This window comes from Archocentrus centrarchus, chromosome 6, assembly GCF_007364275.1.
Source record: "Archocentrus centrarchus isolate MPI-CPG fArcCen1 chromosome 6, fArcCen1, whole genome shotgun sequence".
Lineage (NCBI taxonomy): Eukaryota > Metazoa > Chordata > Actinopteri > Cichliformes > Cichlidae > Archocentrus > Archocentrus centrarchus.
The window spans coordinates 26220324-26238523 of record NC_044351.1 but is presented as its reverse complement, the minus strand read 5'-3'; the positions used below and the strand labels follow the sequence as shown (position 1 = coordinate 26238523).

General features: G+C 41.2%; 2 protein-coding genes across 3 annotated transcripts; one reads left to right on the top strand and one right to left on the bottom strand.

Moving 5' to 3' along the window:
- Nucleotides 1–41: 41 nt before the first annotated feature.
- Nucleotides 42–5195, bottom strand: irf7 (interferon regulatory factor 7). 2 transcript variants are annotated; one of them, XM_030731310.1, is made up of 10 exons: nucleotides 5054–5195; nucleotides 4548–4701; nucleotides 3741–3912; nucleotides 3556–3656; nucleotides 3351–3405; nucleotides 3149–3265; nucleotides 2841–3040; nucleotides 2160–2361; nucleotides 1930–2045; nucleotides 42–693 (listed from the first exon to the last, which is right to left on the bottom strand). In XM_030731310.1, exons 1-10 carry the CDS (start codon nucleotides 5125–5127, stop codon nucleotides 511–513), a joined length of 1374 nt encoding a protein of 457 aa, XP_030587170.1. In that variant the 5' UTR covers nucleotides 5128–5195; the 3' UTR covers nucleotides 42–510. The 2 variants fall into 2 exon arrangements, with proteins under 2 accessions (XP_030587170.1, XP_030587171.1); XM_030731311.1 differs by having other exon boundaries at nucleotides 511–693; nucleotides 3351–3402.
- Nucleotides 5196–10802: 5607 nt separating this feature from the next.
- Nucleotides 10803–12382, top strand: ascl1b (achaete-scute family bHLH transcription factor 1b). The gene has a single exon (XM_030732184.1). It carries the CDS (start codon nucleotides 10977–10979, stop codon nucleotides 11586–11588), a length of 612 nt encoding a protein of 203 aa, XP_030588044.1. The 5' UTR covers nucleotides 10803–10976; the 3' UTR covers nucleotides 11589–12382.
- Nucleotides 12383–18200: the final 5818 nt, after the last annotated feature.

The window sequence follows — 18200 nt, the reverse complement described above, 5'->3', positions numbered from 1 at the left end:
TAACTTCCTTGTATGTATTAGTTACACATCAAAGTTGTGGAAATGGCAGTTTATTCAGTATGAAAAGTGCAAGACAAACAGGAGAGTAATTGGTCAGTTTCTCATATATAGCCAGTGGCTGTATGACACAAAAATATTACCATACAGTATTATATACATATACACAGATGTACAACAGTTTATAAATATAAGATATACAGCATGTCAGAATGGATTGAACATTATCATGAGCATTAATTTCAGTTAATATATACTAATATCAATTAAAAGTACATTATATTGAATGACAATTTGACAGTTCTAAAGCAATCTTCGGACTCTGAGGTTAGTAACATAACAGTACAGCAGTGGATGAGTCATTTCTGCTCATGTAGTGATTGAAAATATTTAACATCAATATGAACATAAAATAAGAGCAGGCAAATGGCAGTATTGGCAGCTATAACACATTCATTGGGTAATGGTAAATGAGTTTTCAAATAAAAGCTAGTGAAACGGCAAATTTCAAATCTAGTTATGGTAAAGTGCAGCTTCCCGCATTGGGTCTTCAGCTGTTGGCGGGGGAAAGATGGAGCTGATGAGATCATAGAGGCTGTTGTGTGAGATCTGTAGGCTGACGTTGGAGCTGTAAAGAGATGAAGCTCCCTCCATCTGGGCCATCTCATGGAAATGTCGACAGATTAGAGGTACCACCTGAAGGCATAGAGAGAGATTTACAACATTAAAGAGCTGCATAACTGCTTATGACAAAGTAAACATTGAAACTGATGGCTAATGATAAACAATAATAACTATAAACATTTCCTCCTGCCTGGCAGCTCTGTATTCAACATTCTTTGCCCAGTTTATCCACTATCCCTCCTCTGTACATGTCCAAACCATCTCAGCCTTGCCTCTCTAACTTTGTCTCCAAAACCTGAGCAGTCCTCCACCCAATCTACCCTACCTGCACTCTCTTCTTCACCCCTCTCCTGCATCGTTCGTTGCTTTGAATGGTCAACCCCAGGTATTTAAACTTGTTTATCTTCGCTGCCTCTACTTCCTGCATCTTCACTGTTACACCTGCCTCCCTCTTGTTCACACATGTATTCTGTCTTGCTTTTACTGACTTTCATTCCTCTTATCTCCAGAGCATACCTCCACCTGAAGGAGCTTTGTCCATCTCTTCCACCAGCTCCCTACTCTCGTTACAGATAGTTCAAAAAATATTTTCACATTAATATTGCGTTTGTTTCATTTGTTATTAAAAAGCACTGCATATACTTTTTTCTATGTAGATGACACCCAGTTATTTATCTATGAACCCGGTGAAAGAATTTGGGTAGTTAAACTACAAGCATGTCATCAAGACACTAAGGTCTGGATGACCAGGATAACTTTTGTCTTAGTTATCCAGTTGTAAGCACTTATGGGTAATTGCTATAAACAAGTAAACTACAAAACCCCCTAACTGCTGATATTCCATTATGCACAGAGCACCTTTGCTCTACTATTAATTTTTTTTTTTTTTTTTTTTTTTTTTTTTGCACCTTGCGTCTCCTGTACTTTGTCTTGTTCTTACTCACCGCGCACTCTGGTACATTTTTTCGTGGTCTGATCTGCATTTACTGCCAACGTGCCAGCTGTGTTTTATTATTTTATTGCTTGTAGTTTCTATTTTAAAACCTCTTCTCTCTAACTTGTTGACAAAGGTGGCTGCCCTCACAGTGCTCTCAGGTGCTTCATTAAAGAGAATCTTTGGGTTATTTTTGTTAGGTCTTTACCTAACAAAAATAATAATAATCTTAATAATCAGTTTAAGTACCCAAACGTGTGTGGGGTTTTTTCGTGAATATGTGTTAGAAAATTCAAATATAACTAAATTAAATTGAATAGCTGACTGAAAAACCAAATGTGTCTTTGAGGTGGGAGAAAAGGAAGTAGTGTTACCTTCACTACAATAAGCTTCTTCTCCAGAGGTTTTCCATCCGGAAACTTCTCTCCAAAGCACATGGTGATCGTGTATTCAGGAGATCTACCATTGTTCTCCTTAAACTGTTTCAACTCTGAAACAGATTCAGGTGGAGCAATTTATTTAAGGCTAAAAAAAGGTAACAGTAATAAGAGCAGCAGTAAGTTGTAGCTGTGTATGCATAAATGAGCAAGAGATCTACACCTACCATTCACATACTTGTCAAAACTTAGGAGCTCCACCATGGTGTTCGGAGGAAGCTTTGCCGGGGCTGGATGAGCCACACTAGGGTCACTGGTGCTGGCAAACACATGACATCTGTCCTGCCTCCAGGCATAAATACCAGTTTCTTGCACCTCCAGGAACAGACCTCTCTGGATGCTGTTAAGTATGCGGTTGGTGTATTCAATCTGGTAATAAGAAGGTTGTGTTTAGAAAAAATAACATTAAATATACTGTTAGTAATCATTTTTATCACTCATATTTTTATTATTTTATTATTTATTGTCTGAGGCACCTAGAAAGGAATGCATTTTAAATTTCGTTGTGCAACTTCTGTGTACAATGACAATAAAGATTCTGATTCTGATTCTGAATTCTAAAATTAGGGGGGGAATCCATTCATCCTATTTTGATGGTCAACACCTACTTAGATATATTAATACACATTGCTTTATGCTATGATTTTTGTCTGCTTACCTATAAATCTCAAACACAGAGATGGTTGCAAGAAAAGCAAGGCAAACCTTTTAATATTTAATGGAAGTATAATATAAACCAATTCGAGTCATGCTTTCTTTCCTGTCTGAGTAAACATCACATACACTTAATTTCCAGCTTGGATGATACAACTGTGTAAAACCCGCCACCAGCTAATGTAATTATATACCTGTTTGTGGTCCAGCAGATCCTTTGTAGAGGGGAAGCAGAGTTTGTAGCCATCGTAGTCGGGGGCCTCAAAGTGGTAGTGGAGCTGGAGATGGGCAGCGGTCAAAGTCATCTTTAGCATTTCTCTTTTCCTGTAGTGGATGGAGACCTCCAGGTCATTTAACCCTGGCTGAGGTGAAGCGAGGACTGGTGCAGGATTTACTGTAAAACAAAAAATTCAAATTATTTTACGAAGTAATTCTCAGGTAACTATATGTAAACATTTCTAGTAAAACTTTGATCTTAGTACAGGAACCTGTTGAATCATACCCTCATAGTAGGCTGGCTGATCTGGTAAAAGCTGCGGGTTGTTTTCAACTGGAACAGTATAGCTTCCTAGGACATTTGGATTTTGCTGAGCATAGTTCTCTGTCCACTGTTGCTCCTCTGTTTTGACAGTAAAAATCATATTTAACTACAATTCACCTTCATCATAAACCACATAAAACCAAATGACACCCAAAAACTTTACCTATTGGTTGGCTGTCAAGACCCAAGGCCATTAAATCAGAAACCAGATCAGGCTGCTTGTGGGGGGGGGGGGGGGGGGGGGGGGGGGGGGGGGGGGGGGGGGGGGGGGGGGGGGGGGGGGGGGGGGAGGTAGTGAAGGAGTTAATATTTTGAGAGAAGCACAAAGACAACTAACAGAAGTGAAAGTGCGCTGTGTGATACCGAACCTCATGTCCTGAGGGGAGGTACTCTGTGGAAGAGCTGTAGATATCTGTAATCATGTCAGAGTCCTCCAGGGAGTCCTGTGCTGCGAGTCCGTCTTGGTTTTCTGCAGGGAAAGAAGAAAGATCAACATTATGTTGTGTTCAAACTCAAAATGACTGAATTGTGCTTTAAGTGACAATTAGCTCACGTGCAGTGTTGATAATCTCATAGATTTTATGAGGGTCATCAGAATTCTTTGAGTTATCTTTTATCATCTTGAAGCGCACAGAGAGGTTGTTCAGAGCACAGCGGAAGTTGGTTTTCCACCTGGCTTTGTCATTGGGGAACTCATTAATTTTCCCACTTGCTACTGCCCAAGCCTGTGAAGCAAATACAATACAGAGTGGTGTAAACATATTAACAGTTGGGTAGAAAATACCGACTTACTTTACATTTTGTGAGGCATATATATTTTCTGCACCTCATGTGGATATATTGTACTCTTTAAATTGTATTTTCCTGCGCTGCTTTAAACAAAAGGGGCTGTCCATCAAAATAAGACACTTAATTGAAATCTGTATAACACTGGTTCTGGCTTATAGTTGTGCTGTGAGTACAAAAACAAGTGAACTCGCAGAGTAAATGTATCAAAAACTTTAGTACAGGATTTGTATATTTTAGTGATTTATTTCTATTTTACCACCTTTAACCATTTTAGCTGTGTGTGTTTTTTTTTTTTTTTTTGCACTTTGCCCATAAGTGTTTGACTCATGATAAGTGGAAACGTCACTACTGGAGCTGCGGTGCCATAATTGCCTCTGATAAGTTGGCAACAAGCCAAACACCAGTCTGACAGTTAAAAAAAAGCCAAAACAAAAATAAAACTGTGAGCAGCACAGACTTAATGACATGTAAGTTTATAAATAACTTATTCAACAAAGCCTTTTGTGTAATCACGCTGTGACAGATAACATCTGTGTTATAATAACACGGGTTAATCTGCCAATAAACTTACCCGGAATATTTTACTGTCCTCGTCGTTGCAGTCTTTTCTGGAGTTGTGCTTCCAGGGGACTCTGAACTTGTTTGAACTCACATACCGCAGCCCAGCGTACTGGCCCGTTTCCACCTGCTCTATGAGCCAGCTGGAGAACTGGGGTTTGGGAAGGCTGACGGGAAACAGGATAGGTCAGTGCTGGTCTATATCGACAGCACTCGTGAGAGGCAAGAAGATAAATGAGGAGCGGCTTAAGCGCATACTCGTACAGCCTGTATAACTCGGCCCAAGTGAACAAACATCCGTGCAGGAGCCTGTAATCCTCAGCAAGCTCCGGACAAACAATTCCGACCACACACACACACACATACACGCAAAACTTAGACATTTTCAGTCCACTACACAGATGTAGCAGATTTATTCTACGTATATATTTTTTTGCAAGGAACTAGATCGCAATAAACTACAATATTATGAACTATTAAACTGTGCAAGGAAGAAAAACCAGACGTGTTTCTTCCTACCTTTGCATTTCACCGTGCGTGGCTTTTCTCTCTGAAGTTGACGCTCTGGTGTTTCTGAGGATGTCTTCGAACATTTATACTTCAAGTCCCTCCTTCAGAGGGAGGACGCAACCCAGTGCGGCAATTCCACGGCGCGGAAGGGTGAGGGGTTTGCTTCGACGACCGGATGTCGTGGGCGTGTTAACGGGTTGGCATAGTGGAATTTCATACTGGCAGAGAATCTGAAAGTCGTTTTCCGGGTCTTGTTTAGCGTTATTATTGCATCACTTCGTCATCGGGATTACATCATCTGAGTTAAATGCTTACTCGCAAAGCTTTTGCCCATTGACTAATTAGATAATTAGATAATGAGACACAAAATATCATTGATAATTAGATAATTATCAATGATATCTCATTAGATAATTAGATAATGAGATACTTGTGATTTCATGAGAAATCACAAGTATCTCATTAAAATGACATTTTATTCAAAGTGTTATCATTGCTGGCCTATGTCAGAGGTTCAAATTGGTTCAGTAGTGGATACTTCTAAGCATGCCCTTATTTTGCACTGGTAGCCCCCTTATTTTTAAAATTCCATAAATAACAAACAAACAAACAAAAAAAAAGACATCCTCATATTTATTTAGTAGTAACAGCTCCATATCACTACAAACCTCCTGCGGTGCGGGCGGCCCGGGTCGAGTCCCGGCCTGTCGCCAATTTGCCCTCATGTCTTCCCCTGTATCTTCCCCCATTTCCTGGCCCCCTCCACTGCCGATAAAATCCCCTGTGGCAAAAAAAAAAAAAAAAACCTACAGCAGAAACTTAGCATTTTTACTTCCACCTAATGAAAAAAAAATTATGAATTATAGAGACAGAAAGTGTTGGCATATCACCCACACCATTACTCCGCCACCACCAGCCTGAACTGTCGATACAAGGCACGATGGATCTATGCTTTCATGTTGTTTAGGCCACATTCTGACAAATTAAGACTCATCAGACCAGACAGCATTCTTCCATTCTTTGATTGTCCAGTTTTGGTGAGCCCATGCAAATTGTAGCCTCAGTTTCCTGTTTCAGATGCACACAGCTGCTGTTGTCCATTTGCTTCAAGGTTTTGATGCACTGTGTTTTCAGAGATTCTCTTTTGCTTATCTTTCACCAAGAAAACCGCTGTTCACTGGATATTTTCTCCTTTTCTGGGCCATTCTCTAAGCCAGAGAGGTGATTGTGTGGAAAATCCCAGAAGATCAGCATTTCCTGAATACTCAGACCAGCCCGTCTGGCACCAACAACCATACCACGTTAAAAGTCACTTAAATCACCTTTCTTCAACATTCGTATATTCAGTTTGAACTTGAGCAGGTTGTCTTTACTGTGTCTACATGCCTACTGTAAATGAGTAACTGCCATGCAATTGGGTAATTAGATATTTACATTAACAAGCAAGTGAATAGTTGCACCTAACAAAGTGGCTGGTTGCATACATTGGATCAGCAATTGTATACTGATCCATTACAGACTCTATATATTATGCTCTATATATTATGCCCTTGGATTTATGAGCCATGTATTTCAGGGTTATAAAAATGCCAATTCAGTCAGTATGAAAAATCTGGTATATTAAGAATCCAATGATTTGTACACACATGTGATGCTGAATGAATGCAACAACTGTTATTGTACATCCAGTGCAATATGTGGGTTTTAATAATTCACACAGTGTAGGAGCCATAGTGTTGTAATGTAAATGACCAAACAAATACACTTACCCAAATTGCACAGCTGATATTATATTACAGTAAGGAAGTTTTAATACATTGTGTGAGTGAATATTTGAGTTGTCTTTGGTTTAATAACCCACATGTATCAATGATAATATGCAGGCATTGCTAAACATCTTGTGAACAGTTTCTACTCAGATGACACCTGACATTTTTCTGAGTAATAAATGGTTTCACTGCTTTTTAAAATTGTTGCTTGCTAAATTAGTGCCCCTTGAAACCACCCAGTTCCAGTGAGTTCAGAAAAATAAATCCTCTAGTAAATGCCCCGTGGTTTGTGTTAAAAGCGATGCGTTTGTGTTTTTGATACTTTCTGAGTGAAACCTCTGCAGGTGTTGAACCACCAGACAGAATATTAATAACCTGACATTAAGTGAGACTGCAGTGGGGATGTCTCAGCTGGATGCATTTTAATCTGCCTTACTGAAAACTAGACCTTCGTTGAGCTACTTGATCCAACCAAGGCATCATTCCTCTTTCTGCCGTTAGGTTTTTAGAATTTCACTGCGCAGGGAAAAATGACTGAAAGGTATTTTCTTCCCCTCGTCTTCCTGGGGACCCTTTGTAACTTTCCAGTTACAAAATCCCAGTACAAAATGTCAAGTGCTCTGTGCTAAATTAGTGTTCTTTACATACTTCATATCATCAGACCACCTGACCTTGTTCCAACCACAGACTGCGTTATTGTGTTTTTCATTTTTTAAGGAATATAGCTCACACAGCCGAACATATGTGTGAAGAATAAGGAAGCGATTTGTCCTCTAAATGGAGCACTTCCCTTTTCTTGCTCACTTGCTCAGTGTGCAGTCCTTGTAAATCTTAGAACAAAAACAAGGCTCTCTGCAGTTCTTCAGGAAGGACCTTGCATTTTGATTGACGCACCACACAGAGGTTTACATCCTATTGTCCTGTTTTATCTGTGATTCAAGGACAGTGTTAGTAGTTTCAACTTGTTGGTTACTTTGAGACCCAGCACAACAGCAGATCATTCCCACGTGTGACAAACAGCACACAAGTGAGATAACAAGCACTCAGCTTCTCCTTGAAAGGCAAACTTGTCTTGAGCAGGTGCACTTTAAGTCAAACTTATGTTTTTAAAGGGGGTTTTTTATTGGGAATTCTAAATATAGAGTCTACATTCTTCTTCCTCATTCATCTTTCTATCTTGCATTCTTTCTCTCTCTGTATCTCACATGCCATCTCACGCACCCACACAAACTTTATCATGGAGCACTGCTGTCTTAACCCATTATAAATAAGAATAATAAACAGAATCATAGGGGTGTAGTGTCACAGTTTTATTTTTTTTAAAACCTGCTGCTTTTCCCATTAACAGACACACCCTTACCGGTGAATCAGAAGTCCTCATGTTTCAGCAGGTTACATCTGAAACTGAAAAAATGTGGGTTTATATTCTGAGACTGAGATATGATAACATTTGTTGATTGAAGTTGGGTTGATAACATTGTTTTCAATTCATTAAGCTGCATTACATTATATATACACAGTTCTGGCAAGTGCAATCCATTCTTTCTACATGACTTTTTTTTTAATGTAGTTAATTTATTGTATACCTTTTTCCAGATCTGCTTTAAAGTCTGCCTATGTGTCATTGCTGGTTAATTGATAATACTCTAATAATATTCAGTGGTCCGGTGTGTCTTTTGGTTTGTTGCCCAACTGAATGACCTTTTAATGATGACTTTTGAAACATATTTAATATTCTGGTGTTTTGCTCCAAGGTGATTTCAAATAGATTTTCCTAATGCCTGTCTTTTGGCTTTTGCTGAGCAATAACGACATGCAATGTAGGTTCCACCCCACCCCCCAACAAACAAACAAACAAACAAAAAAACACGACACAATATGAAAGCAGTTTACTTGATACAGAAACTAAAATCCTAGACGGCCGTGATGCAACATGCCAGTCTTTTATTCATTTATTTTACAATACAATACAGAGACACTAGAATGCAGCACACAGCATGGACTTCCCCTAAGCTGAGGTTATCATGTTGCATGCTGTAGCTCAATTGTGGCAATGACCGTGCGTCTGCACAACGTGTTCACTCGGCGCCCCCTGCTGTTTATAAGGACAAGTGAAACCTAAGCAGTTCGAGTTTGCCACGCAAAGAACTCCCTCAGCCGGAAAAAAACAGGTCATTAGCTTTATTACCACGCGATTAAATTATATTACATGGAAAACAGGCATATAAAATTAGCTCACTGTTGCAGCAGGCTGTACCAAAATATAACTAACGCAATACTATATGACTTATTATTCATACATACCCACCCGTTCTAATGAATTGGGGAATGCGTATGAATACATAAAACAATTTAGGATTTCGGGATAAACAGCGCAAAACTTAAGGTTCGGGATCACTCAGGAAAAAAACAAAAACAAGGTCTTTTGTTTTGAAAGATCTCAGACGGAACTCATTTAATCGTTTTATATAGGCCATTAATGAGAACATGTTAAATAAAATTTCATTTAAAAAACTACAATAAAATAAATGTGAATTCATCTTGATACCGATGCGTTCCAGCTAAGTGTGAGGCAATAAACAGGCTCCGGCTAATCGGGTTTGACTCTAAGTTTTTGTGAGGGGAAAAAACTCTTTGAGTAAACATTTATGACGATGTAATGCAAATGACGGAGTGATGCAGTAATAACAGGACCTGTGTACACTTTCAGATTCTCTCCCAGTAATCTCGAACAATAATCCACTTTGCCACGATGCTAACACACCCACTGCTGATAAAGGTGTTTTTCTAATTGAAACAAACTTTCACCTTTCCATGCCTCGGAGTTGCGCCAACCTTTGAAGGAGGAGCTCGTAAACCCCACATGACTTACTGTAAATGCAACTATATATGAAAGAGTTAGGCGCAATCTCAGTCCACAGGAAAAACCTGTCAGGGAATCTCCGTTTAAAGTGTAAATTGGAGCTGGATAGTGTAATTGCTAACTTTCACCGCCAGAGGCTGCAAATGTACTGTAAAAACAACAACAGTCTGTTTCCATGCTGAATTATTAGTGTTACATTGCTGGTAAGGAAAGTTTTGCACGCACAGAATGTATTTCTAATATATGTGCCATTGCTGATAAATTCCAATGAAACAAAAATAAATAAAAAGGTTCAACTTAGATGAAGAATGGATAGTGTTGCATTAAACTGCCCAGTCAAGCTGTGGTGCTGAACTGCTGGGTCCGTACACCAGCACGTTTGGGTTTGACCAGCCTGTGCAAGCCTCAAGACCGTAAAGGAGCTTATTTTATAACACGCGATAATCTACTTTCACACGCAGACAGGCAATTAAGAGATGCGTTGGATTTGAAGAGAGATTCTTCTGAGATAACCTCTCGATATAGTGCAAAGTGCACCTGCAGCGCGGTTACAGTAATATTCTCTTTCCCCAGAGCATTTCATGAATCGCGTCCCTGCGAGTTTTATAACTGTGTTCAGAGACACGCTTGCAGTTTATTTTGCCCTGTAAAGCTGTAACCTGGATACAGCAGAGATCGTCCTTGGTATTTGTGATTGTAAAGAGCTGGGGAGAAAGATGGTCGAGGGGGAAGACTGATAATTTGAAGACTTGCCAGAGGTACATTGTCAAATTCAAAAGGCATTTCAAAGAACCAAACCATTCACTTTTTCATTCTCTCTTCTTTCTCTGTCTTTTTTTCTCCCTTTCTTTCTTTTCGCACGGTTGCAGACCGTTTGAATCGACCAATGGGCCTTCAAGTTAGAGACATTGGAATGTAAATGAGCCCAGCGCGTGCTCCCGGCGCAGTGAAAGCTCGGGATTGTTTATTGAGCTCCCGGAGCCACGCGCCTGGCCCGGGGGAGTCGGTGTGCAGAAGAATCACACAGCGGGGGCGGGGCCTCGCGACGAAGCGTGCGTCTCAAAAAAGGGGTGGGTGGGGTGTGTGTTGGAGGCGCGTGTTGAAAAAGAGGAGTGCTGCCAAAGTTTGGGTCAGATCGGCTCGTGGAGTAAGCAGTCAAGAGAGACTTGGACTAGAGTTAGCCACACGGTCCCCACGCGAAGGACACGAGAGCTGTACACTGCCAACCCTTCCTCTTCTTCCTGTGCCACAGTTTGAGGCTGTCCTTTGCATCCATCACGGCAGAAGTACTGTCAGCGAGATGGAAACTGCAACCATCACTACCACGCAGACTGCATTCACCTTTGGACTTAGTGAAAGACGCGCCAGCATCAGTCTGCATGCCCCGGCTCAGGACTGCTCAGTGTCCGCTGTGCACCCAAACACCAACGCTGCCGGGTACCAAAGCAAAACCAAGGTGCTGAAGAGACAGCGCTCCAGCTCGCCGGAGCTCCTGCGCTGCAAGCGTCGTCTGAGCTTCAATGGCCTCGGCTATTCCATCCCTCAGCAGCAGCCCGTGGCCGTGGCCAGGCGGAACGAAAGAGAGAGGAACCGGGTCAAACAGGTCAACATGGGCTTCCAGACGCTGCGTCAGCATGTGCCAAACGGCGCCGCCAACAAGAAGATGAGCAAAGTGGAGACACTGAGGTCTGCGGTGGAGTACATCAGGGCTTTACAGCAACTTCTCGACGAACATGACGCAGTGTCGGCTGCTTTCCAGTGTGGACTGCCATCACCGACACTCTCCAACAGCTACTCTGCTGACCCGGAGTCACCTCACTCCACCTACTCATCAGATGAAGGCGGCTATGAGCCTTTGAGCTCCGAGGAACAGGAGTTATTGGACTTCACAACTTGGTTTGACAGGTACTGAGGCTGCCAGTAAATAAATCGCACTTGTGCGCATCAAAGTGTCTGGCTTCTTCCAGAAATGCCGACAAAGACTCGATAAAGGCATCAGATCTGTCTTGCCCTTTGTGCTTCCAAGTGATCTGTTGCCTCCCTCACCCGGGCTGCTTCTGCAGGAGCAAAGCAATAGTGACAAACAGGGAGAATGTGTATGTGTGAGAGAGGGAGCATCTTGTTGCATAGAGCGTAGTCCTCACAGGAAGGAGGGAATTGGACTCATTGACACGTTGACGCGTGGAAGTAAAATACAAACAAACAAACAAAAAACAAAAGAAAACAAAAAACTGTTTGAATAAGTGCAATTAATATGTGACACAGCAGGCTCTGCGGGGACGGTGCTGTCCATAGGATCTGTTGATTAGCAGTTCATCAGACCCGGGCTGCCTTCCTCTGCTGCCACGTCTGTTGAAGATGTATAACTTAAAAGATGCGTCAACAGACTTTTTTCGAGATGTACATGTCCTCTCCTTTCATAACAAAGCTGTATCATACAACAAACTGTTTTAACACGAAGACATATTTTTGTACATAGAATCAAACAGTGTTGTAGATGAACGTTCACTGCCACTTTTCTGACAGTGTTTTGACAGCCAGCTGTCAGCGAGGCGGTGAGCTGGCATGTATGAGTTGTGTGACTGGGCAGCAATATCAAGGCTACTGCCTGTGACAGACTGTAGTTTTTTGGGTTTTTTTTAAATAGTTGTCAAGGAGACATTTATTAATGTATGCACTTCTTCTCAGTTTCCCGTAGCCTAAAATGTAAATATTTGATTTTAACAGATATATTTTGTGTAAAACAAGTTTTATAAATAAAGATTAATCTATTTATATTATATGCTTTTGCAGTGGTTTGGTTCTTTAGCTAATATTGCACGTGTGTGTGTGTGCGTGTGTATGTGTGTCTGTGTGTGTGTCTGTGTGTGTGTCTGTGTGTGTGTGTGTGTGTGTGTGTGTGTGTGTGTGTGTGTGTGTGTGTGTGTGTGTGTGTGTGTCTGTGTGTGTGTGAGCAGCGGCATTAATTGAGCAAACGAGGGAGCTTCTCTTTTATTCAAAGCCCCTGCGTGACCTTTTCTCGACTTGGTTGGGCACACGGGAGAAAATTGCGCAGCTGGGTGAACACTCACTAACCATTATAAACGCGCACTTTCCACTGCGCTTTGTCTGCATTCAGGGCAGGGAGATTAATATTACGTTTCATGCATTGCATTGTTTCTTTTGCGTACTCTGCCTTTACCCAGTGGCTCAGAGTGCCTGGAGCGAAGGGAAAGGAGGGGGCGGGGGTGGCAATTCACTCAAAGGGTATAGACACTTTGAAATACAGCCTGGGGAAAGTCAGCAAGACAATGAGACGGGGTCAAAATTCTTATTGCCCGATTGAGATCAATCTAAATGAAACCTGGGGTTGTAGACTAGTTGTATCCCCAACTGTGTTTTTCAAGGCGCACACAGGCCAATCAAAAAGCCCATCTCCTGCAAAATGGGGCGCACAACGCCCCATTGTGAGCACTATTGTGCGCGCCTTTGCGCCTCATTATGCGAATTATTGAAGATCTTCTATTGTAAATAAACACTGCTGCCAAATTCAACGAAGCAGAACGATATATAACGAGTTTATTCTCACCTGGCGCTCTTTCAAAGTGTGGAAAATGGGAATAGGAGAAGCTGCTCTTGTATAGTCTTTTGAATTTACCTTTACAGTAAATTCAAAAATGAGAAGACTTTACATCACTTTTTATCACTCCACATATTACTGAAAAAAAGAAAGAAACGTGAACAAGATAGCTGTAGCTCAAAACAACTTTTATATCTGAAAAAAAAACTTTAAAAAGTAACAAACTCAAAGATGAGTGAGATGTCGCGTTCTCTCTCTCTCTCTCTCTTTCGCTCTCTCTCTCTCTCTCTCTCTCTCTCACTCACACACACACACACACACACACACACACACGCACACACACACACACACACACACACACACACACACACACACACACACACACACACACACACACACACACACAATAGAGCCTGCAGGTGTAAGCCACGTGCCTGTACTCGGTGACAAAGGGCTCCGGCTCTCCCATTGGTTAATGGCTCGCGAATGTGATCTCTGTCGGTGGAGGCAGTGACAAAATCAAACAAGTGATAAATGGCATTAATTACGCTCTGCATTATAACCCCCTACGTCACGACTACGACTCAAAGACACAAATCAATGTTACGCGCAAAATACCCCGCTGGTCCATTATTATTCGTATGAAATGACGTTTGCTATGTCCTTCAGTGTCAGGCAGAGGCCACGGCACAAAGTAAAAATAAGCGCTTGTTTCATGTCCTCCTAAGATTGATATGCAATTTTCTCCTCGGTCATATAGGGAGGACGGGGGGGGGGGGGGGGGGGGGGGGGGGGCGAAAATAGATTTATTCATGTCATTTTGTCCATGGCTCATTTTCACTTTGACAATACATAAGGGCGATGTTAATTTAGGCATAGTCCACTGCTGAATATCAATCACATGGAGCCCATTTATGCGTGCGTTTTCGTGCGCAAAGCCATGATTTACGCTTAAGCCACGGAGACGCCAAATGCGAACGTATAATATAGGGATAAACTGGCCAGGAGCAGAGTGATGAGAGGTCATCTGTTGCTCTGAATGCAGCAGTGAGAACACTTGGTGGATTTTGGCTCATTTTCCATGACCCATTTGCATGCGTATCTTGCGCACTGATGAACTACTTCGGGTATCCAGCAACAAATGTTTTGACCCCTTCGGCAAAAACGTTTATCCTTGTTATCCCACAACATGAATCATTTTAGAGGCAGACGATACGCAATTACAGTCTAACTGACACTATTTACCAAACAGTTTTCTTTTTCATTATCTGTCTCTTGAATCAAAAGGGATGAATCCAAACAAAAACTAATCATCACTATTTATCAAAACAGAGAGAAAAAAATGTGGGCTATTGAAATAGTATTTCAGCATATCAAAATAAGTGGCCCAGCTGCATTAAAATGTGAGATAACTTAGTTTGTCCTGTTTTTTTTTAATCATGTCGGTTGTAATTGAATTAACTGAAATAAGTAATGTGGGGGAAAAAAAAAAACAGGATTAAATTTTTGCTTTTCATGTAACATTAATTCTCTCTAAAGGAGTCTGATGTTTAGTTTATCTTGTGCAACAGGATTTACTATTGTGATGACTTGCGCAGATGTTTGTGAGGATAAGGGCTGCAGTGAAAACAGGCATTTATGGTTTCGCTGTTGTTTTTGGTACCTTTTGCCATCTGACGTAGATTAATTAAAAGACACACAGCAAGTGTCCATCCTCGTGGGCTTCCTCTGATAAATTTTATTTCCAAATCTGATGAGTTCAGTAGTAGTAAAGCAGGAATTTCATTCAACTCAAGTCAGCAGCTCTCATCTTAACTTCTGAAACTTTTCTCATTGTGGTCACTAGCTAAGTTGACTACACAATAAACAAATGAATAAGCAGGTTGTTTATACTGTTTCACTATGTTGAAATGAAAGTAAAAAAAAAAAAAAAAAAAAACTTATTTGGAGGATTGATGCACGCTTTGAAGTAATTATACCCCAGTCATAGTTAGTGTCTATTAGAGGTGAACCCATGGCTCATCCAGTCAGGGCTCAGAGCCGAGGACATGGCTGAAAGCTTTACTTTAGACCAATTTTTTCTTTTTGTAAAATATTTTAATCAAGACAGATATGATAAACAAAGCACAAATCTAAAAGCAGTACCAAAAATAAGGATTTTAGCATTAGACAAGAGAATATAATCAGAGATGAGTGTAATAGGCTGCAGACAGATGAATAGATGGTGTGCAACTTTGAGCAATGCTTATGGAGGTGTTAATGTTTAAGCAGAGGCACAGATGTGTTTCTGTTTAACATAGAAACATCACACACACACACACACACACACACACACACACACACACACACACACACACACACACACACACACACACACACACACACACACACACACACACTTCAATAAAGAGGCTGGTTAAAATACCCTGTGGCTATTACATGAGCTAGGTGGTAGAAAGATTGTTTATTGTTGTTGCTTTAAAAGAAAAAAAAAAAAGAGTTCACTTTTCCAAAGCTTTGCAGACAGTTCTGCTAACAAGCAAGCCAGCAAAGCCCTTAATCTCCCACCCCTTGAGCACCGATGCAACCAAAAAAACACACATCACAGGATCAGTGATGTACCATCACCAGTGCGCTCACAGCACTGTGTCAAAAGTAACACTTTGACAGTAACTCATTACTAACACAACAAAACAACCCATAAACACTAACAGGTATGATAATAAGCCAAAATTCCATTACAACAAAAAGACCTGTTTATTGTCCTGTGCTAGCTTGCTTTGTATGTTAGAAATAATTTAGAAATGATGCAGTATGCTCCATTAAGCATATTTGGGGGTCTAAGCAGTGAAGCTGCAACAGAAGTGTTTATAATTTTTATTACTTCTTGGATTCTTTGCATTAAGCTGTTGTCAAAGCACCCCAGTGACATTAAGAATTCCCCCAGCCTTTAAGAAATTTGGTGTAAATCATCTTCAGAAATGGACGACCAGACGGTTCTGCAGAAAACAGTAACGCTTAATAACAGCTGATATGCTCCTCTTAAATAATTATTGATCTAATACAGAGGGAAACCCCAGTTGGCAAACATGTCTTCTTCATAGATGTGAGGCTTAAAATTTTTCAGACACCACAATGTTGTTCTAATCTAACCTGATGCTGAAGCAGCCAAACTCACTAACACTAAACTTGGTGTATGGACTCCAAACCCTTTCCTGAGGTTGTATGCTTCAGATATGCTTCAGGTAACCACTAGGGGGACTGAAATAAGCAACACATTTTTTGCTAATTGTGTTTACAACCTAGCTTTTAAGATGATCCAATCAACATTTCATGGAGTGCCCAGCTGACCTGCCTTCTCCTTATTGCTGCTTGTGGCTATGATTTCTTTAAAACTCTGCCTGCCCATCTACTTCTGAATCTGCAGGAGAAAATGTAAAGTAGTGTATGTTCTTTACAGTTCTGGTGATTCATACTGAAATGTTACTATTGATTTTTATAAATTCTTCATTGTAGCCTATTCTTCTGAATATCGCTGGAAGATGTGCTAAAGATAAAATTGAAATGCCACTTGAATATACATGATAATACAAGGTCCTCATCTTTGCCAAAATGAGCCTGTCATGTTTTATATCACAGGGCCACACAAGTATGCTGGAAATCCTTTTCTCCACCCCCAAAGTCTAACTAGTAGGAATCTTGCCCACAGTGGCCAAGTCACTTTTACTTTCTGGCAAAAAAAAAGCCAGTCATTTGACTCATGTTTTTCTTCTGTCTTTCTAGACTAAAAGAAAGCGAAGTCTTCTTTTCCAACTGAACAGAGAAAATAAGTTTGAATGCATGCATCCATTCACCTCAGCACTTTTAACTGACACGTCTGTATGTGTGTGAATAGGCCCTAAACTTCAGTCGACCAAGTAGAGGAAGAACCAAGCTCAGGCCTGAAGGTTGGAGGGATGGAGGAGGTAGGGATGTGTGATTGGGTGGAGGCGGCGGGGCTGTGATTTGCATGGGCCATTGTGCTGCACAAGTTTGGGTGCTTTTTTTCTGGCTTGGGCCCTTTTGGCCATTTACTTCCACTCTGGCTGGCTGTGGCGAGCTGTGAATAGTCTCTGCTTGGAGGAGACACAAAGACGCTTTTGTGCTACGGCCGCACCATATTCATCATGTAATGCCTGTAAGACAAATCTGATTGGACGTCTCTGTCACTTTGATGTGGGTCCAGAGTGCGAGTGGCCCTGAGATTGCTAACTTCACTCTCTATTGCCTATTCTGCAGCATTGATATGGGGGAGGAGGCAAAGGGGACAGAGAAGAGGTAGCTTAGAGGGAGAAGGAGGAGGGAAAGGGAGAGCAGGCAGGGGGTAGTCCTCATTATTTGCAGGAGCAAATTCATAATAAATTTCCCCATTCTACAAAAACGGGTCGAGATGATTGACACTACTTTACGCCGGGCTGAACAAAAGCCCTGATTTGAGCAGAATACCAAATGAATGGGGCGAGCGTGGACTCAATTCAAACAATTTTAATCTCACCCTGTCCTCCCTTATTTCTCCTCTTCTCCTCTCTCCCCCTTTCCCTCACACTTACCCTCTTTTTTCAGCTCCAACTCTCCTGCCTCTTTTGTCCAGAGCATTCTCATTTTACAGGGTAATTCTACTCCAACGGATGTGCTAATTGTGCTGGGTTAAACTGGATGCTGGTGGACTCCTGTGATACAGAGCTTATTCTTGCCTAATGACTGTAATGATGGTTCAGAGAGACTGCAGCCCACAGCCTGGAGTGGACTGCTTGTATAGAGCTTGAGAGGGAGACTTTTTTTTCTTTTAGATTTGTATGGGCTGATAGGAAATGAAGAGCAGAGCTCAGCCTGATGTTAGGGTTAGGTGAAGGAAAGAGGCTGACAAATGAAGGCACTAAAAATGCTTCCATTAAACAGCGGCATTGCATGGTTTCCTGTAAAGTG